At 48.8% G+C, this 21484-nt stretch overlaps 1 protein-coding gene across 3 annotated transcripts in view; it reads right to left on the bottom strand.

Annotated features, from left to right (window-relative positions):
* Positions 1-21484, bottom strand: part of AATF (apoptosis antagonizing transcription factor) — a 50518-nt gene that overhangs the window by 2949 nt on the left and 26085 nt on the right. The window contains exons 9-13 of one of the 3 annotated variants that reach the window (XR_002444007.1): positions 19495-19562; positions 18427-18507; positions 15159-15230; positions 3348-4790; positions 2984-3183 (exon numbers count right to left, since the gene is read on the bottom strand). Coding sequence is in view for 1 of the 3 variants with exons in the window: in XM_021415746.1 (XP_021271421.1) it covers positions 4727-4790; positions 15159-15230; positions 18427-18507; positions 19495-19562 (285 nt within the window). In the remaining 2 variants the exon portion in view is untranslated. Of the gene's footprint in view, positions 1-1174; positions 4791-15158; positions 15231-18426; positions 18508-19494; positions 19563-21484 lie in introns of those variants that run through there. The other 2 variants (XR_002444006.1, XM_021415746.1) reach the window with 2 other exon arrangements.

Genomic DNA, 21484 nt, shown 5'->3' with positions numbered 1-21484 from the left:
GGGCTGCAGCCAGACACCAGGACAGAGAATGTCTCAGCCAGGCAGGGCTGCTCCTTGGAGGTGTCACACGTGGGTCTGTTACAATTTCTGCAGGTGTTAATGGGAGATGCCCTGGTGCCCACCCAGCTCTGCTTTGTGCCTGGGGGGAGCTGCAGCTGCCAAACTCTGCTGCCTGCTGGGCACGAGCAGACCCCTCCTGCTCAGTGTTGGGACAGGGGCTCAGGCACCACTTCATTTGGGGGCCAAGTGGCTCCCAGCCAGCAGCAGTTGGTGAACGCTGGAGCCCAGTGGAGGCCCAGCAGCGCAGTGGGGGCTGGGCTGGGAGGGGGCAGGCGCTGCGGGACCCCCCCCCTCAGTACGCACAGTTCTTGCTGGTGCTGAAGTATTTCACTTACCTCAGTTTCTTTTTATTAAAAGAATGAATGACATCTCTCTCTGTTGCCTGGTGTGAAAGTTTGTCACCCCTTGTCCTGAGCACCACCCTCGGGGCACTTCGCTTTGCCCCAGAAGGGCAGAGCAGGGATTCTGCAGCACCCCATGCATGGGCTGCACCTCACCATGTCTGCACCTGGCAGGAGGCCCCAGCTGGGCCACCCCATGGCTGCCCTGTTCTGCCCTTCCTCCCCCCTCTGCAGGGGTGGGAAATCAAACACCCGTGCTGTGACAGCTCGCCCCACACACTCACCCTTTCTCAGAGCGCCATCCCTGCTCCAGATTTCTTCTTTAACACTTGAGTGACTGCAGCACGCAGGGGAAGTGGCTCAAGCAGTGCTCAGAACATGCTGGCAGGGCCCTGCTAACCTCCACCATGAGGCAGCACAGCAGCCAGGACCTGGGCAGGACCTGGCAGGAGCTCAGCTGTACACATTCCCCGCTCACCTTCCTCCCCGCACCTGTCCCAGGTTCCCCAGATTAAAGGTTACCATGGAAGTGTGATGTGTTGAACTGGACAACGTGAGCCAAGAAAACCCCAGCCGTTATTTTGTGCATTTCTCAAACCAGAATCCTGATGGGTGAAAGCACAAATCACCTTAACAAACATAATACAACTGGGGGGGGTGGGGGGGGGTATTGAACTCCAGAAATGCATTTAAAACTCTTTAGCCTAAAATATCTACATATTAAAATGCCAAGAAAAGAAGTACCAAAGCTGTAAGCTCTCAAAAGCCCAAGATCAAAGTGCCATCATCTTTTAATGTAAACCTTTTGTTGCATCAACAGTCTTAAGAGGGATGAGAGACATCAAAATAAAAACTGAGACAAACTGCGGCTTTGTAGCTGTTTTTTGTTTTAGTCTCTTCTCTCAATTTGGGCCATGAAATAGGTCAGCTCCATTACTGATCAGCCTTCCCACAAATATTTAAAACAAATTGAATTGCACACCCAATACCCATCACAATTACGCCAGGCACAATAACTAAATTAGCAATTCAACAAAATAATTGGAAATGCGATTCTCTCTATTCCACAGCCTCCCTCAGGGGTTTGGCCGATCTATGGGGGGAAAACTCTGCTTTACTAATTCTGCAGCTAATTAGAGACACACTTGTAAATGAAGTTGTTTGTCTGAAAGTTGAAATTCTTTGGTATTGTGGGGCTGGGGGGGGGGGGGAAAGATTACGAGGAGCCCTCCGTGCCTCCCCCCCACTCACACAGCATCCCCCAGCTCACCTGGCAGCAGCGCAATGCTTTGCAGAGGGACCCGGGCCAGGCATGCGGGCACTCATTAGCAGCCGTATCATGAATGAATAAAGAATTAATATTCCACCGGGAAAATAAAATAAACCTCACTGGTCATTATCGGCAGCATTAGGAAAACTTAGCGGCGATCACGCCAGGTACCTGTGCCCTCCCCAAGCAGCACCACCCACAGCTGCTGCCTGCGCCTGGCCCAGGCGTCCACCTCCACCAGGGCACGGGGACACAGCCAGCGCCAGGGCCAGCGATGAGCACTGACCTCCCCAGCAAGGGCAGCAGCTGGCAGGGCCAGGCCAGGAGCTGTGCAGGTGGAGGGGGCTGCAGGCAGAGCAGCCTGCTTAAACACTGATAAGTGAATTCAAAAGCGTGCTTAGCAGGGCTTTGACTCTTATCTCTTCAAACAATACGACCGAGAAGTTGTCACATTTAAAGTGTTCCACATTACCCTTTTAACACTACATCCAGCTCTCAAAATGTAAGGAAAAAAACCAACCCAGAGCCTTGGTGCTGCAGTGTTAAAGGACACAGGAGTCAGAGCAGCAGGCGCAGAGCGGGCAGCCCACCTGCCAGCACCGCAGACCCCAACAGGGCAGGGGCACGGTGCTTCCTGCTAACCATCCTTAATGCTCGCTCTGACAGTGCGAGCAGCGTGAAGCCATTCCACCGACACAAAGTTTGGAAGCAGCTAATTTACTCCCCTTGATGCCTTTCAGAATTGCGGTTATTAAACCATGAGATTTTAATGATGTTAGACGACCACACGGCTCTGCTGCCGCTCAGGTACTGCTAACGGAGGGGGAACTGCTCAGCTTGGAGCGTGGGTTGTGCCGGTGCTGGGGGGCTGCAGCAGCGCTGCTTGCGCCCATTGCCAGGAACTGGCACAATGGAGTTCATGGGGACGCTTCCAGATTTGCACTCAGAGGACACAGGGGATGGGGGGCCCATGGCTGTGGCCCTCAGGCTCTGCAGCAGCCTGATGGCTCTGGGCTTCACGGCCTTGCTCACACCCCTGTGGGGGCCCGGCCAGCACCTGAGGGAGCAGCATGGCAGCAGCACCCAGAGATGGGAAGGGCAGCAGAAGGCAGCCTGTGGGCACAGGCCAGGGGCAAAGCCTGACCAGAGAGCAGCGAGATAGAGGGACGGGTGGCTTAGCTGCAGAATATATTATAGTTTTCCTTCCCCGCTTCTTTAGAAGAAAAAACAACAAAAAAAGCACACAAATGTCACAGAACCTCGAGTAAATTAAGATTAAGGCCTTCCCCCCCCAAAGGAGATTCCTCTGTACCTGGTAACTCGCCCAGCATCGTGCTGCACAGACTGCTCCCAGGCTGCTGCCGGCGGGACGAGGCACAGCAGCACCCACACGTTCCTGCTTCCAGACCTGGGTGCAAGCTCTCCTGTGCCATGGCAGACTGCTCAAGTGCATGGTGTGATGTGCCAGGAAGCCATTTACTGAAAGCAGGTAGCTAGAAAGGAGATTTAAAGCTGTAACGAAGAGGTGCAAAAAGGATTAATTAATATCAGATCTGCAGACAGCTCTGGGGACGCGGTGGAGCTACGAAGTCTCTGCTGCCCTGTGCCCGTGCTGAGCCACCAGGCCCTGCAGACAGCAACCCCACTCCAGCACCCACCCCAGCGCTGCGACAAACCTGACCGTCCCCTGCAGGGCTGAGCACCGTGTCCTGCCCGCAGAGCCACGCACAGCCCTGAGGAACCAGCGGTGCCAGCAGCGCTTCGTGGAGCCACGCGTCAAGTCTGCTGCGTAAGGAAAGGAAATTCAGAGATTAAATGGACAAAAGCATCAGCTGATTTAACTGCAGCAGTATCTGCCCGCTTATAACTAGTTGTAATCTAGTTATGCTTCAGACTTACAGTCAGCCCTCACATTTAGATGTGCTGTGAAGCTCTGAACTTACTCCAAATCTGAAGGAGTGCGGGTGAGTGCCAGGGCCACCTGCACCCAGGGGACGAGCTCCAGCTGCACAGCCCCAGCCCCAGCCCTGTCCCTGCTCTGCACAGCTGTGTCCCACACCTCCATCATTACCAGCACCAACCACCATCCTGCTGCAAAGTTCCAGCTGCTCTGTGCACACTCTGCTGGTGCTTGGGCAGCTCCGTGCAAAGTGACACCACAGCCTCCGGTTTAGTAACGTTTTGCTGGTGGGCCCAAGAGAAGCCATAGCTGCTGGTGCCATTTCTGCACCGATCAAACCTGGACAATCCATTTACAGAGCGTTTTAATTAAATCCCACAAAACACAAAACAAAGACAGTGCAGTTCATGTGGTCACAAGCAATGGCCATCTCATTATACATATATATGCACGTATTATTTACGCAAGATAACCTCCGTGTGAGATTGATCACAGCAGGCAACTGAACTCTCCTCATGGGGATTTCATTCCCAGCCTGTGGCCTTTGGCTACAGAAACCCCACAAACCCCGAGCGATCCCCTCTGGCCAGCTCTGCATTAGTGCTGGCATCCTTCAGAAGTGGGTCGCGGTGACAGTAAAGACAGGAGGGCTCACAGTCAGGATCAGCAGAAATAATTAAGCGTACAGGATCAATGCAGGACTGAAAAATTCACCGATGTGCTCTAATTGCAGAAGTAGCCCCAGATGTGTCCCCGTGTTGTGCCCATCTCAAGTTGGCCAATGTCCACGGCTGCAGTGAGGTTCAGAAACTGGAATGCGAGCTGGGGCTGCTGCAAGGGAGAGCACCTTTTCTCTGTTTTAAGGCCACGTTAATTATGTAAATGACATTTAAATCCTCTTGACTCAGGGAACATAAAGTCACGCATTCCAGATCCGCAGCCAACGAACAGAGCAGCGTGCTTCGGAATAATACAGTAAAATAAAAATCCCACCAATCTCCAAAATAAAAATCTCTGGGGGTTCAAATGGGAGCACAGTGACACGCGTCCCCCCCCCCCCCCCCCCCAGCACCATGGCTGGCCTGTGCAGAACAGGCTGCAAACCCAAGGTCAGGAATTCAGGAAGCAGCGTGGTGTGGAGCCTGCAGGTGGATGCTAACCGCGCTCCGGGTCTTCAGGCCGCGTCATTTTTCCAAAGAGCGAACGATAAAGCTCCGTCCTGCAGAGAGGAGGCAGAGTGAGATGTTATTCCGCGGGGCGGGCGGCAGGGCCAGGCCGGAGCACAGCCACTGCCTGCAATGAAAGCCCGGATATAATTAGCAATGCATTCAGCAATCTTCATTAATAGACACAAGGAAAGGGGAGAACTTGCATAAGACCCATCGCACCCACTACAGAAATATGCAAATAATTCAGCGTGGCTGGATCCGGTATCTCCAGAGAATGAGGTTTTCTGTAAGTTTGCCCTTTACAGATAGTAAGAAAACAAGGTGAGTATTTGAATGGGATGTTTGAGACTGCAGAGCCATAAGGAGGATTCAGTCAGACAGCTGACGGGCTATAATTCAGCTCTCATACATTTTCTTGGACTTGACAGTACTCGAAAAACAGTGAAAATGGCCCAGCAACAATATTCCATTAATACCGCAGGTGCAGCAGTTCAGAGCACAGCAGCATGTTTCCCTTCATAAGAAAACAGGCCGGTTGTGTTCGGCTCTGGGACGGGCAAGGAGATCTCTGCACTGCTCCACTACGAACCAGGGCAGCTTCACAGATGAAGCTCAGTGATGGCACAGGAGTGGCACGGCCGCACGCACACCGCCAGGACAGAGCCCTTCCTAATTCCCTGGGCCGCATCTCTTAATTTCAGGGCAGAAAGTGATGAATCAGTCGGCTGCTGTACCCTCTGCTAATGAACACGAGGGGAAACGGTTGGCATCATGCTCTGTGTGCAGAGCTCAGCCTGGGCCTGAAGGAGATCCTGCCTTAAAGCAAGGGTGCACTTCTAGAAAGCAGAATGGGTGCTTGGAAGGCCGCGATGAGCTACAGAGAGCAGGGCAGCAGCACCCAGAGCGCCCAAAGCACAGGCCTCCAGGTCCAGCAGTGACTATTTCTCTTCCAGAGAAACTTGCCTGTCGCTGTTTCAAGTGGGAAATCAGACAGCAAATAGCGAGCAGCACCACAGACAGAAGACAACATTGTCACATAAAGGCTGAGCCACGGGATGGGAAGGAGAACATGGAGTGATGCTGTGCAGTCCTATAGCTGCAGCTCCCCGTCCTCGTGGCTCTGAGCCGTCGCTGCGCCGAGCAGCATTCTACCCACACTGCCATTGGGGAGGCCCCGGGCAGCCGCTGTGCACTGCTCCTGCAGCTTCTTTGTTTTAATACACACACCAGGCACAGGCAGCAAAGACAGGAGCTGGACACCACGGTTCTCAGCTATTAAACAACACAGCTCACACACACAACCTCCTTCCCTCAATGCTTTGCTAAGGGACAACGCGGCCTCCACTCATTCCCTACTCTCTTGAGGCACAGCTGGTGCTCAGGAGGCAGCGCCCAGCCCCACTGCTCACAGTGCTGCTCACAGGCACATGGTGCAGGCAGCACGGCCGTGCCAGCCCCGTGCCCCCACTGCTCGCTGCACGGCCCCTCTCCTCCTGGCACAACGCTAAAGCCACGTGGGACGGTCCAGGTAACCACACAGCACAGGCAGACACCCCAGCAGCAATGCAAAAATCAGAGAACCTCTCCAATCTGAAACAGAACGAGCATTTTACCCTGCTAGAAAAATCCTAACAACCCAACCTTCTTCCTTTCCCCCCTCCTCCCACCATCCAGGCTGCCCTTCTCCCACAGCATCTCCCCTCAGCAGGATTTAACCATGCAGAGAGTAAAACTCATCAATCCTCCAGGTTTAACCTTGTCTCTGTTTCAATTCACCAGGGTAAGTGTGGATTTTAATACTTTCAGCCCCCTTAAGGCTATGCGTAATGAACCTGGATTTTGGTTAAAAAACATCAAATTTCTCTCCTCCACCCATGTACATTAACCATCAGACTTGAGCCACTGACTTGAGACAACCCAGCCCAGCACAAGGCTGCTGCCTTTGGACGCAGGGAAGGTGACTTTAGCACAAAGGGGCAGCAGCGCTAACGATGTGCTGAGGAATAACCTATGCAGAGTAATTAACAGCACTTACACCTCAGGTAGAGTGCGGAGGAAGCAGGTCGATACAGGGGTCTTCCTTGAATTAAAATTTAACTTACCCTTTATTGCAACCTACAAAAGCAAGTAATGAGCACTAACATTTTTATTTCTTTTAAACTGTCATTTAGGCTGTAGAGGGGATAATTACCTATTTCCACTGTAGTAAGGTTTTATCACCCTTAGTGAGGCATTTTCTAATTTAATATTTTTACTATATTATCATAAAACCTGTTTCTGGAAAAAAAAAATGATCACGAACCACGCAGCCATTTGCCATAAAACATGTGTGTGAGTACGGTGCCTTAATGATTTGGGCATCCCTCCCGAGCTCCCCCAAAGGCCGTGGCACTGCGGGGGCACAACGCAGCCCCAGCCCCATCAGGCATAGGAAGGGGAAAACAAAGACATCCCCACGCATGGGAGAGGAGAGCAGCTAACGCTGTACTATGTATAATTACATTCATGCCATTTCCTTTTCTAAAAAAAAATATATATATATATATATAGTTCCGCATGCTGGTAGAAGAACAAAATTAAGGGGAAAAATTCCGTTTCTGGTGTTTTTTTTTTCTTTTTTTTCAGAGTGCTATTAATACAGCACCGCCACGTGAGTCACTGCTGTGCTGCTTCTATAAAAATACCCTCCAACAAATTTCTTCGCCTTTTCCCATGTACCTTTTCCTCCTTCTCCTCTTCCAGGATGAAAAGAAGATAATTTAGAAGATGCCCCAAGCACTACTGAAATAACTACAACTACCCCATTGCCAGTGACATCCTCCACTGGGAACAATGCATTTTTAATTCACAAAAACCAGTGGAAGATACAGCATGAACACCCCTGAAGAAACAGAGGATGAAAAGCACACACCTGATGAACGCAGAATGCTGCCCATCATTTGCTTGGGAAGTTTTCCATCCATAGCCTAAGAAATCTTTCATCCACCAGTAGGAAATTCAGATTACTGGGTGCTGAGCAAGCACAGCAGGAAACCAGGAAGGTAAAATCAGCTGGAGCCCTTTCTTCCTCAATTTCTGGTCCAAAGCATTACCCAAAATCAGCACAGGACGCACGGGATTTGGCTCTGCTTTCACACACCTAACATGCGTTTCGCTCTCTGACATTTCCGCAGCAACAAATCCGTGATGATGCGGAGCAGAACGAGCAGCAGCCATCATCAGAGCAGAATTCAAATGCCCAGGTCTTTGAAAGCCAGGGGCCTCAAACGTGGTGCAAAGCACAGCTGTGTGCTTGCAGTGCTGTGGGGCTACATGGGACTGCAAGGCAGCGGGATGGCAGGCCCAGAAGAAGACAGCAGGCCCACAGGATGGTGGCAGGCCCGGAAGACGACGACAAACCCATGTTGATGGCAGGCCCACATGACGACAGCAGGCCCACATTGATGGCAGGCCCACATGAATGATGACAGCAGGCCCACGTTGATGGCAGCTTCACAACATGATGATAGCTCCATGTTGATGGCAGCCCCATGACATGAAGACTGTCCCACGCCAACAGCAGACCCACAAGGTGACATCAGGCCCACATCGATGGCAGCCCCACAACATGAGGACAGTCCCACAAGGCGATGGCAGCCCCACGAGATGGCACTCTCTCTCTCTCTCTCTCTCTCACTTCCCATTGCCCAACACCAGAGCACACAACTCTGGCTATAAATTACGCAGCAGACGGCTCTCATCACCGTGCCCAGAGCTTGAAGGAGATTCAGAAAGGTCTGCTGCTATTCCCCCTCACTCACGCAGGTCAGGATTGGGTCCTTCAAGTCTGTGCAAATGCTTTTAGCCCCACGGCTTTAAATTACGAGAGGTGACATGTGACCTCTGGTTTGTCTCATGAGACCAGGCACAAGATTTATAATATTTCAGGAAGCAGGTTCTTGCCCTAAACAAAGGAACTCTACACACTGTGAGCCTGGGGAGCAGGAAGCAGCAGGCGGGTGGCTGGGCTGCTTCCCATGGAACCTCCCAGCATTCACATTGGTCATCTGTCACCAGTGCTGACCATCCTCCCTTTAAGCCAGCACACGGCCACTTGCCTCCTCTCCAGCCTCACACGTGACAGAATCAGCACGAGCAGCAAAGGAACCTCTCATCCTGATTTCAGTCCCAGAAGCACTCACAGTTTCATATGAGCTTTTACAACACAAAGCATAAAGGCCGCAGAAGTGGCTGGAGAAGCAGCAAAACATGGGGAGGTTCAGAAGCCTCCAGCACGCTCTGCTGGCATGTTTCCGAGCAGCTTTAATTTCCCCATGAAATTCATAAAACGTTGCCTTCTCAGCCCCTGTTTTAAGATGGGTATTTGAGCAGAGCAGGCACCGTAACGCTGCCCGTGCAAGCACCCTGCGCAGCCGTGCGTACCCCACACGGAGGGACCATTCTTTGTGTACCTTAACATCCCATATTCCTAGGATGATTTCCCTCTTTCACAGCTTGACTGTTTTATAACAGATTTGATGCAGGAGAAGACAAATTGTCTCACAAAGGAAGGGCGACAAATCATCCTGCAGCTCTTAACAGGTTATTTTTTTTCCCCTTTAAAAAGGAAATCTCCATAACAGAGGTGTCTGTCTTCTTACCGGGGATGTCAAACATCAAACGCTGGGACACAATGATTTCCACCCATTGGCACCAGCTGGGGTCACGTACACCACTTCACCACTGCCAGCCTCAAAACGAGCAAGAACTCCTTCCTCAAATACCAGCCCGTCCAACCACTGCAGTCTAAGGCCACAGGGGGCACCTAACGGCATCGACTTCTAAGGCTGAGTCAAAGGCCATGGGGTAAAAATCCGCCAAACAAATGATACACAAAATGTCACGCTCCGGAGACTGCCCTCGATGTCAGAGCTCCTCCCTTTGTTTCACAGAACAAAGCTGGTGCAAACCTGGACTAACATTCTTCCAGGCTGTGCCTGTACAAACCTGGAAGGATTCTTCTCACATCGGCAGTCGACGGTGTTTGTGCCACACAGCACAGGAGCCGCAGTTGCTCCAGAAAGAAGTGCTTTGCTTGCTCGCAGGGACTTCTGTCGTGATGAACAGCACTGGATTGACAACCTCAGCACCCAAATTCCTCCATTAATCTAGTCTCGTGGTGTTTTAATACCCACAGTACAAAGTGAGCTACGTTAAAGGCTGATATCTCACCAACTTTTTTATTATATTTCTCTTACGTTAAAATCTTATGTCACACAAGTAAACTAATCTTTTAATACCAGGATTTCCTACCACATACCCCCTTCTGCTTGCTGTAAGACACACTGCGACAAAGCAACTGCACTGAGTCCGAAAGTGAGAATGCTGCCTGGGAACACACGCAACACCCTGGCTGAATCCGAGGGAAAAGCTCTAATCCACAGCTCGCTGGCAGCCGGATAAGCTGCGCCTTTGCTGCGCTCCCCAGCAGGCACCAGCCAAAAGCAGCCAAGAGCAGAGCAGGCCGGGTGCTCTCCTACCAAGCAGGGGCACGCAGCCAGAGCCTGAAGGCCCCACGGCCTGCAGCTCCTACCAGCAGGGACACGATGACCACGTAACTTCTGCCAGGCAAAGAGGTTCTCTTGTGGTGTGTGATCGATTCTGCCCAAAAGCAGGGACCCGTTGGCTACCTGGTGACAGCTGCGCTGTTGAGAGGCCTGAGAAGGGCAGAGCAACGCTCCCCTGCTGCTGGAGACACGGCTGTGCCTCATGTGTGGGGAAGCACCACCTGGTTTGACGCAGCCCCACTACGGCCATCTTCTTCTGGATTAGTGCGCTCATCACTGATGCCAAGGCCTCAACCGTCATGACGAAGCATTCACTGAGGTGGAAGGGACCCATCCCAAAGCTGCCACCTCACCCCCCACCTTCAGCCAGGACTGAATTTCAGCTTGCCCTGAGAACGCGTCTCTTTTGTCCTGCATGTACTGCAGGAAGGCCTCCCCTCGCCTCCCATTCCTGCACCGGTGCCATCTTTAATGATGATGTATGGGTGTCCTTTTCCTCAGCGGTGCTGTGGGGAGGGGGGTCAAACATGCGACACCGCCAGCATGTGTATCAACAGCAAATTATAAACCGTGTCAATCCAAGTTAATGCAAAGCTGTAATCCTCTTTAACAAGAGATCAAATCAGTGCCATGAGTTATGCTCATTCTGTAATCTGATAAGAAATAGAGTGAGCCTCTAATAAAAGAGTAATGAGAGCCCTTAATGATGCTGTTAAAAGGTAGCGCCAGTTAAAATATTGCTGTTGTTCCAGCTGATTAGATCACTGTTGCATATTTGCACAATCTTGTTTTACCTGTCAGAATAACCTGAGTCGTCTCAGGAGATAAAGGCGCGTGGACCAAACATCTGTGTCCTTAGAGAAGGTCTCTCCCACAAGTTCCCCATCCTCCAGAGGTGAAATGATGAGGATGTTCCCCAAACGTAGCAGTAATTTGATACTGGACCTCTTTCAAAAATGTCCACGTTTAGTCTCTGTTCCACACACACACGTACAGCGCTGAGATCTGAAGATCTATATATCAAAGCTGACAGCGAGATATAACACCACCAAAATCCACTCACATCTTCCCAGGAACACAGACCTTAGCTGACCTTGCTACAAGCAGGCTGGCTGGAGGATCCAGTACTGCAGATATGAAAGCAGGCTCACTTGGCTATGGACCTGCAGACTTTTACTGGGAATCTCTAGGCTCAGTCTGTCATTTCCTGTGCCACCTTTCCCGGAGTATAAAATAGAGAAGACGGGCAGCTCGCCAGCTCCGTTGTACATGCTGGTGTCAAAGGATGATTGCATTAAAGCTTACACTAGGCTGATCTTGTTGCTCCAGGATCTAGCAAAGAACCCTAGGTCGAGAATATAGGAAAAGCCCATTTCAAGGGGAGCCCAAGAGGTGGCACACACATGGTGCCACCCTCAAGCCCAGTAGAATCACAAACTGACAGAGATCAACCCTGACCTAATCCTGGATAGCTCCTGCCTGAGCCTGCTTCCCTCCTGCTAACCACCCCCGCAGCGCACTCACATTCAAGCTCTTGCCTTCAGCTTCCTTGTCACAGGGCAGGTCCATTTACATAGCAATGACCTTGGACCGATTAGGAAAACCTTGGCCCAAGAGTACTATAAATGTATTTAAGTCTATAAACATATACCCCAAGATAACCATAAAAATCACTTTCCAGTGTATGTTTTAAAATACTACCAAAGAGGGGTTAAAACAGAGGAGGGCTCGAGGCCACCAGTGTCCCACACATTACAACATAATATATGTGAGCACAAGGTTAAACAGCCATGCCCATGCGTAGGGTGCATGAAAAACTGGCAAGTGGAAGATTAATTGCCTGCACGAATGCTATTATTCCAACCAGCAGCAAGAATAAGAACGAACGTGGCAGTGATGTTGACAAAGGCAGTATTACACTTGTACGTTTCTTTTCCCAAATTCAGGCTGTAAAACAATTCTAGAGTGACCGTGCATCCCCTTCCCCATGCAGTGCTCAGGATGTTTCTCCTCACACACATTTGCTCTTTGTTTCCCCAGCCAGCGATAAACTTGATGTGCCAGACCCCCAGAAGTCCCGGCCGCCCCACAGCCACACCAGCAAGGCACAGGAACCTTCACATGAGCGCTAGCATCACCTGGCATAATTTTAAGGTCTCTCTGCACAGCCAGAGTAGCGTAAGATGGCTTAAATGTACAGGAGAATCAGTCCCCAGATTTATTCCTAGGTTGCATTAACCATGTATATATACACAAAGTGGCTGGGCACTACAGTGCCCTAGAGATGCAAACAACTCCCTTCTGCTTCTGCCCCAGTGGTGAAGGGGTTGTACCTGGGGAGTGAGGACATGGCACAGCCCAAGGAGAACCAGAGCCTGAACGCCACTCAGCCTCTGCCCATCTGCATCTGCACATCCACATTTATTTACTGGCACATTCCAGGTATCTACCTGACACTGTGGCCACTGGTAGAACTTAAGGAGGAATGTTCAGCCAGTTGTTTCTACATTTTATATACAGCTCACTAATACTTCTAAATTTCTCACACTGCAACACAGAGCACTCTGCTGTTCTGATGTGTATTTACTTTGGGGTCATGTCTTTTAAGTGCCTGAGCAGAAAAAAAAAACATCTCAGAGCACAATCACATCACTATCAAGTGTAAACTGCATTTTCAATATAGTGGTTCATGCTGGAAACAATAAAATTACCTTCTTCTGTCACAAAGGAAAGGTGTTATCCTTACTGCTTTCCTCTCACGTGTACAGCGTTGGTTCCTTATTAATTCACCTGCAGTTTAAAGCACATGCTGAATTCTTCTTGTCCAGTGTGGCTGTGTGCTGTTAGAAAGGTATGGTGCTCTGTCTCATCTGAAACCAAAGCTTTGCTCTGCTTACTAAAGAGGAAGTGATAATAATACTATTACCAAACCACTGGTTTTCACACCTCCTCAGTGCAGACCTCCAGGCACCCCCAGTTCACAGCCACAGAAGCACACCGAGCCAACCACTCAAGGTGACCCACGAGGCCACGAGCAGAACCTGGAGCAGAACCTGCCCAGCCCTGTCCTACCCAAGGTTTGCTTGAAAGCAAGATTTTGGCAGAACGAGACACAGCTGCACGCGCAATACGGCCCTCAGGCCCATTTGCTGGTGTGCAAACACATCCATAGACAGCTTCGCTCTAGATGGCTAAAGCAGCATCGAGAGATAAGTGACTAAAATACCATTAACAGAAAGTGTGGCGGGCCTCCAAAGTGACTCATAAACTTAATGTAAGAAATAAGTTCCCGCAGTCAGACAATAAGCAGCAGCAGCTGCTGCCACCAAAGAATCCGTAAAACATGCAAGCGCTGTAATAACCCCTCCAAGTGGAGAAAACCCCCAGGAGACGTTTTCAGAAAACCAAATGTCAAACACTCTGTCCCCTACCACAATGCTAACTGTGTCGACACAGCACCACACAGACAGCAGCCCATTAGCTCTAATAGCTTCTGAGGGTCAGCCGGACTCCTAGCGGCTTGGGGCGGGCTGCAAGTGCCTGCTGAGAAGTAAGGGGAGGCAGGGTTATGAAGATGGCAGCCAGACGACGTGTAGCTGAGGCCCAAGAAGCCCATTGAGCCAAACGACTCCAGCAGCACAGCTGTTTGATGCGCTTCCATTTGCATGCGCTTGCTGGAGAATTTTGGCTTGCGGAACGCGTTTTCTGTGCAACTTTTGGAACACAAGTGAGTGCAGCAGACTGCGAAGGAGGAAGCAATGTCACCTCTGGGGACGGCAAACACATTACGATAACCCTTGCATTATTAGGATCAGTATCATCATTTTTTTTTTTTTTCCCCCCCCCCCTCCACGCAAGCTGAGCTTTCCCTCATTCTGGGGACAGAGCAGGGGTCTGCATGTCTGTCCAACCTGCAGGGCAGTGCAGTAGGTATTGTAAGCAATACAAGACAAACATCCTAAACTCTTCAGGACAAAATAGCACAGGTCTTACTATGCAAGAAAACGTCTTAGTGCCAGGCTTCTGAGGAGTTCTCATCCAAAAGGCTGTGAAATATCCCACAAGGCAACAGTCTAAGAGCAGCAGGTATTCGGTTTCCATTTCCCAAAGTGACAAATGACATTTCTCTCTCACACAGCACAAACGTGTTCCACAACCCAGGGGAAAGGTGCTGCTCGAGCCTTCTACATCCATTCATTGGAAAAATTATGCCAGCTCCCTCCCACAGAAAGCCCACCACGTCAAGATTTAGTTAAAAATAATAATAATACATAAGAAATGTGCATATATACATAGAACAACTGTCTAGAAACCATGTACAAAACTTAACTTGTATTTTCTTCAATAATTAGCAAATTAAAACATTACAGTCTTCTAATAAAACATTTCACTCTTTAAATAGCAATAAACACAGGCAACATTTAGGTCTCGTCTGCATCTTGAGGGAACTACTCCAGTTGCTACCCGAACTAAGAAACGCGTACTGAACAGAATTTAAAACAGTTGCCACTTCTGTTTAAAGACAAATTCTTTGTAATTTTCAATTGTACCTAAAGATGTTGGATGACTTGGTTGACTATTTCTGGAATGATTCCACAAAACTAAAAGATTTCAAAATCCAAGTAATTTTAAAGCAGGAGTAAAAACGTAGGCACCGAGATTTATGAAAATTTCTTGTTTGGTGTCACAGTAATTACAGAGTGAAAGCTCAGCCAGACTGCCTGGACAGATGTGACCAAGACACCCAGGCTATGATGCCAGTGACAAATGGTTAACTGATAAGAAGAAATGGAGAGGGCGACAGACTGAAGAACAGGTCAATATCACGCTGTCATGAAGCCATTTGAGAAACATAATTAATCTATTACTCACCTGGCATCATCATTCATCGTACAGTGGTCAATAGGTGCCATGAAGCTCACCAGCTTGCTATGGACATGATACCTAAATAGGGCAGGAATAAGCAGGCAGCACATTAGTAACTACTAATGAAAAGGAAAAGTTGCTGTTTGAATAGAAACATACCAGTGCCTGCAAAGGGAAGTGCTGGTTCTCCTGGTGGCTGATATCTAATGAATTACTACTTATAGTTGGCAATTCCCCCTCCCTCCCCTCCTCCTCCTCTCTTATAACATGGACAGAAGAATAATCAGATGATACAATGAACTGAATGGATGACTAACAAGCAAATCCTTTTTTCAGCACAGCTAGAAAGAGGACATACAGCATCCATGAATGGTGTGCGAGTACCTAATCAGGCTCCCAGACAGACAACCCTGAAAAGGCAGACAGAGAAACAAGAACTCCAGTTTTCAGCCTGCCCTTCAGCTGGCGTCTTAATCGCCTTCTGGAGTTTGTGCCCAGCATCCACTGCAGGCAGCAGAAGCACCAGAGAATCAGACATTCTCAAGCATCCATCTGCTATCACGTTTTCCTTGCTCTTTGGTAGCTGGGGACCTAAGGGATATCAAAATCCCACTCCGCTAGCAATACCCATAGCTGGAAAGTTTTACCCTGAGTAACTCTGAAGTGCAGAACATAAAAAGAGGCAAAGAAGAAGACAGGAAAAAGACCTACCCAAAGAAGAGAAGGGGCATGTGCAAGGTGATACAGCACTGCATCTGTCTCAGCTTCTGATCCACCGAAATATTTCTGCTAGCTGCAATGCATCCACAGATATGGGATTCCCCCCTGCCTTCTGTCCTGGGCTAGGACCCTGCCTAGGACTCAAGGACCTGACATCTACAATTTAACAGAGCACAGACAAACTCTGATCGAGAATGTGCCTTCAAACACTCATGTGCAAGCACAGAAACCATTGGTTTGGCATCTCCTGATGTACCACGCTGCCTCCCCAGCTCGGGAATGTTTTATCCAAGTTGCTGCTATTTTTAGAGCTTGACAAATAGCAGGCAAAAGGATTCACGAGCATTTGCCCAGAATCACCTTTTCTCTCTGTCACCTCTGCACTCCCTTTTGTTTGCTTATGCAGGAACATTCCCTCGAGGGGATTTTTTAGCTTACAAGGATATTTCAGAATGGCTTTTCAGGCACAGCACACGCTCACCCTTACACAAGGGCTTCCCCATGCATTCACTGAGGATGGAAGGAGCTGTACTGATCTAACACAGTATGATCAAATCAGGGAACAGACACAGCACCACGGGCTAGTGCTGCAACAGACAACGGGTCAACAGGCTGAACTGGGAAATAGTTGATGTGAGTGAACAATGGATTGGTTCCTACAGCTCAAAGCTTACAGTCCACAAAGTGCTATGGGGACTGAGCAATTCTGATAAATTCTCTGACACACGTTGTTTGCTCAGAACTAATTATTGCCATGTTTTTACAACCAGGACTTTCAAAAGCCTGGTCTAGCAGATGCAAGGTATCTAACTCCATCCACAGGATGGCATCCCATGTTGCAGCAGCAAAGGACCAGACAGCACTGACAAGAACAAAGGTGTGCATGCACTGCTCCTCCACAGCTACCAAAAGGCACATCCGAGAGGGACAGCACAGGGCTGGGCACCAGCTTTCCTAAGCTCAACTTTTTGGAAGGGCTCGTTTCTCCCTTTGATGTCTCAACTTCCCCACCCATGAAGGGGACAGGTCCTCACGTCAAGCACAAGGTCAAATGCTTTTGAAAGCACTTGGAGATCCTCAGACCCTACAGCGACCGAGCACATTTCATCTGAATGTGCTGTAATATTGAAGGTTCGCAAAAAGTTTGCTAAAAAGGAAGAATTACAGAGATGGATGAAATGTAGCGTGTGATACATGGCTCTCCAGGATCTCCAAGACCTCCATGAAAAGAAATCCAAGTACCACTACCTTGAATTTGGAGCTGGGGGGTGAGATGCTAAGCAATGTGGTTAGGGTGACACACAGTCTCTCCGTGGAAGAACCATTTATTTATTAGCCCCATTTGGGCTCTACTGGACTATTCTGAACAAGACATTGGCGCTTACCTGTATGTTAATACTGGTATTTTTCCTGAGGGGTCAATGCAACTTTTATTTAGAGAAGAAAAAAAATGCACCTAAGGTCTAAGAGGCAAGATAACCCATCTCAGGAATGCTGAAGCACACAGACTGCACACAATGAGACTCCCCCATTATTCCTAGAGGTTTACGAGTTTGACTCAGTTGTGTGATGCTGTCAGTAGTTTTGACTGAATCATGAATATATCCAATTATGTGTGATGCTGACAGAAAAGAATATTGATAGTCAATAATTATAGGCTTTTCAGGCCAACAAAGTAGCTCTTCCCTCTTTTAATAAATTATCTTATGACATCTATCTTAAAAATTGCTATGCCAGGCCTGACCCAGACTGACTCCGCTGACTTTCTATCAGATGCCATCTAAACTCACGATTTATAGTTTACTCACAAAAGGATGGTTAATGTTGCGGATTTTTCAGGACGCAGTGCAGCTTTTCAGCATGCCTCCCTGCCACAAACACCTCCTTCCCTACAAATCACGCAGTCATGCTAAACTCAGGGAGACTAATATATCTGCTCTGCAAAGGGGAAAAAAAAAAGCAAGCAACTATCCTCTCCAGACTGCCTTCCCTCTCCATGCTACAGCATGGACAGTTCTTCCACTGGAAATATAATTGGAGACACCAACCCAGATTAGTGACCAAGGAATCAGAACGCGAAGCTGAAGAAAGCTGTGATGCGACTTCAAAATGAACAGTTGAGACACTATATTCCAACTGACTGTCAGTTGGAAACAGGCATCTACCTCACTTGGGCATGTCTACAGATCTTCCCCTCAGGCTGCTCTCCACATTTTAGCCTGCTAAATACATACTGCACAAGAAGTGCTTATTGGCTTTCATCAGAAATTACAACCCAAATTGCCTAGGGGCATTTGAGCACCCCTCCCAAGAGTGTTCTGAGACCAACCCTCTTGCTAAGACTCCTCTGGGCAACACTCACAGGTTGCATCCAACCAACCCCACACCTTAGGCTCAAAGAACATTAAGACTCCCCAGGGGAAGCCCCAGGACACGGTATCTTGCCCTGAAGGGATGAACAAGTGTGCCAATGCACCCCAGAGCCAACCCACCGTAGTCCCAATTTACTCTGCAAAACCAGAGCTTTAGGTTGCTCGCAGAAGCAGTCACCCACCGGATTTTCCGTCCTTTACTGGCTTTCCTGTCCACTTTCTTTTTTATTTTGCTTCGTAACTTCTGGATGGCCAGCCACTGCCTGAGGAATATAAAACCACAGTTAGACCATTTTTAGAACCATAAGGCAAAGAAGCATTAGGTACACTGGGGTCCGAGGCCCTTCCCAGCTCTTCTGACTGCTGCACTTGCAAAAGTAAAGGAGGTGAGAACCTCAGGAAAACAAGCATGGAATTTCAAATACCCCCGTTACTGAGTCACTAAACTGACACTTCAGGTGAAATAGGTTATGCCAACTTCATGAACAGAAGTACCACCATGCAGTAGATGCTCTGAATTTATTTCCTCCCTCGCATCTGCATAGCAGATCGAAAATTTTAAGCAAGTATTCTTCTCACCACCCCTGCCTGTTAAACCTGGCAAATCTAGCAAGAAGTCCTGTACGTTGTTCCACCTATTACTAAGCAGCACTACAAAAGAAAGAAAAGCAATCAACACTTTCAAAAAGCGCTGCTTGATTCCCAACGGAACTGAGAAGGGGAGGGCTCGAGTCCTCAAATAGAACGTCACCAAGTCAAAGAAGTTTTCAGTAGGGAAGAACTTCTCCAAGTTATAAATATATTTTTTATGAAAATGAGCGTCATCTCACCTGATTTATACAACGAAAACTCAACATCGGGGAAAAAAATCTAGCAAAATCCAATTACTGCAATCTTAATATAATCTTAATTACTGTAATCTATTTTATTGTAAAGTCAGATAAATGTACAATGTAATCACCACTTAAATGTAATTTTGTCTATATCGTGTTAAATTATAGTGAATAGCTTTCCATAGTATTTCAGACATACACAAAATACATTTGACACACTGCACTAAAAGTTGGGTAGTATTTTACAAGGGTAAAAGTTATTTCTCTTACGAAATTTCACCTAATGAATTTTCTCCCCCTCCCCACACACACATCCCGTAGCTACTTGTCCAGCAGGGAGGACTGGAAGCTCACAAGCAGTTCTGCATTTTGGGGCTGGGGAGGAGCTGGTGATGCTACAGACAACGTCCTACTCACCTGCCCATGGCAACTTGATCATTGGGGTCCATTGAACTGGTTTTACGCTCTATCAGTTCTCGAAGAAGCTAGAAGAAAGACAACGATCCTTTTTAAAAGCTCAGTAAAGACAAGTGAATGCAAACAGGGTCACAGAAAACTCAAGGAATGTGCTGCCCCAAGTTCCCAAGGGAGCCAGCTGCCCCTCACCACGGGGCAGAACGAAGAGTTGAGCTTGTATTTCAGGGATCACTACTGCTTGTTGGGCTTTCAGGAGGATAAAAAACACCGGAGCTTTCGCAGGCCGCTGTGTACACAGCTCCCATTGACAAGGGGCAAACACTGGAAGATGTGCAGTGAGATCTCTGCCCCACACGCCTTCACAAAACAGAACTCGAGCGCTGCTCGGCGCTCACGCTCGCTCTGAGGAACAGAACAGCAATGTAATTTTTACAGCCAGAGCAGGAACGCTCAAGCAGGTTTTTCTATTTCTTCTCATGTCCTGAGGGTTAGGTTTTGTCCTTTTTACTTCCTGCGAGCTAAGAACGTTGTGAACAGCCTTTTTGGATACTTGACCAGGGCTGCGTCTTTATCACCCTGCACTGTAAATGGTACGTGCTGTGCCTTGGGTATTAGCCTACACAGTGATACAGAGAACGGAAACCAACACTCTGAAACAGAGGGGCACAGATCTCTTCTGGATGCCCACATTTCACCAATGAGAGAAGGACCCAAATCAGAGCCAGCCCTGGAAATGAGAGCCCAGCCAACCCGACAAGTGTGCTAGAGAAGACTGGATGAGTGACACTTCTCTTCTCCCCCGTATTTCTGCTGAAGGAGGAGGGTTGGAGCACGATGGTCATTCACAGCTGAGCAACAGCCACAGAGGTAAGGGTGCTGCCCACTCCGGCACAGCTGATGCCCAGAGCTGCCCCTGGGCACTGGGAAACTCACCCACTCCTGAAGCTCCTGATCACATAAAATACACCACTGGAAGGAAGGTGCAAGGCATGCACCCCACAAAAAATGCCATCAAAGGAGGCAGTTATCATTTTATGATTTTTTTTTTAATTATTTCTAAACGAGTGACACTCAAGCACCAGGGAACATTTCATTCCTGTCCACATCCTCCTCTGCCTTCAAGGCATACATCACATTACAAGAAAAAAAAAAAGGAAAAAAAGCAATTCCAGCACAATTAAAAACCTGCCACTACTTCTTTCCTATTTGCTTATTTTTTGGAGATTATTACTGCAGCAATTACATTTAAAAATTCCTGGAACTGAGGTCTCTGGTTTATTATCACTAGAAAACAGCAAGTTATTTCTCTGCCCCGTTTATCTGATTGATTCCCAACATCTTTCTGGCACACAATCTATCAGTTTATCTCTCCCACTTCATCACCGTCACTTCTGGCAGCTAAATACAAGATCCAAATCCAGTGTTACACAGACATACGACACAGTAAACCTATGTAACACTGCCACTCTGTAAACAGCTGCCCTTAAGGCTAAGCAGAAATGGGATCTCGGTTTCTAGTCAATATTCTGTCAAAAGCAAGGTGGGAGGGAGGGTTTAACAGTGGCAAGAAACGGTGCAGCTATGTTTTAGTGGTTTCTTCCTGTACTGGCAATAGGATGTGTTTACTGTCTCCTCTTATCTTGCTTCCTTGGCACAACGCACAGAAAAAGTGCTGAGCTGTGCGGGCAGAGGGAAGGCAGCGCGACTCCTCGGAGCTGAGCAGCAAGGCTCTGCAGCAGGACCTGCTCCTCCTGGCAGCCCACTGACCCCACAGACCTGCAGCTACACCAGCAGCAGCAAGGAAGAGCCCTGTGCACCACCAGGAGACAAGCCCTGCAGGCAGCTGCCTCTTCTGCACTCCCTTGGCCTCCAGCAGATCAGTCATTCCGTGGGACAGACTGCGCTCTGCTGACCTTGGGGCTGATGCTGAACGTTCTTTCAGCGCAGCCTCAGCTGCCAGGCTGGGGACACTGCTGGGGTGAGGCAAGGG

Source organism: Numida meleagris, chromosome 18 (assembly GCF_002078875.1).
Source record: "Numida meleagris isolate 19003 breed g44 Domestic line chromosome 18, NumMel1.0, whole genome shotgun sequence".
In the NCBI taxonomy this organism is placed as follows: domain Eukaryota; kingdom Metazoa; phylum Chordata; class Aves; order Galliformes; family Numididae; genus Numida; species Numida meleagris.
The sequence above is the reverse complement of the archived record's forward strand: the minus strand, read 5'-3'. Positions and strand labels throughout refer to the sequence as shown.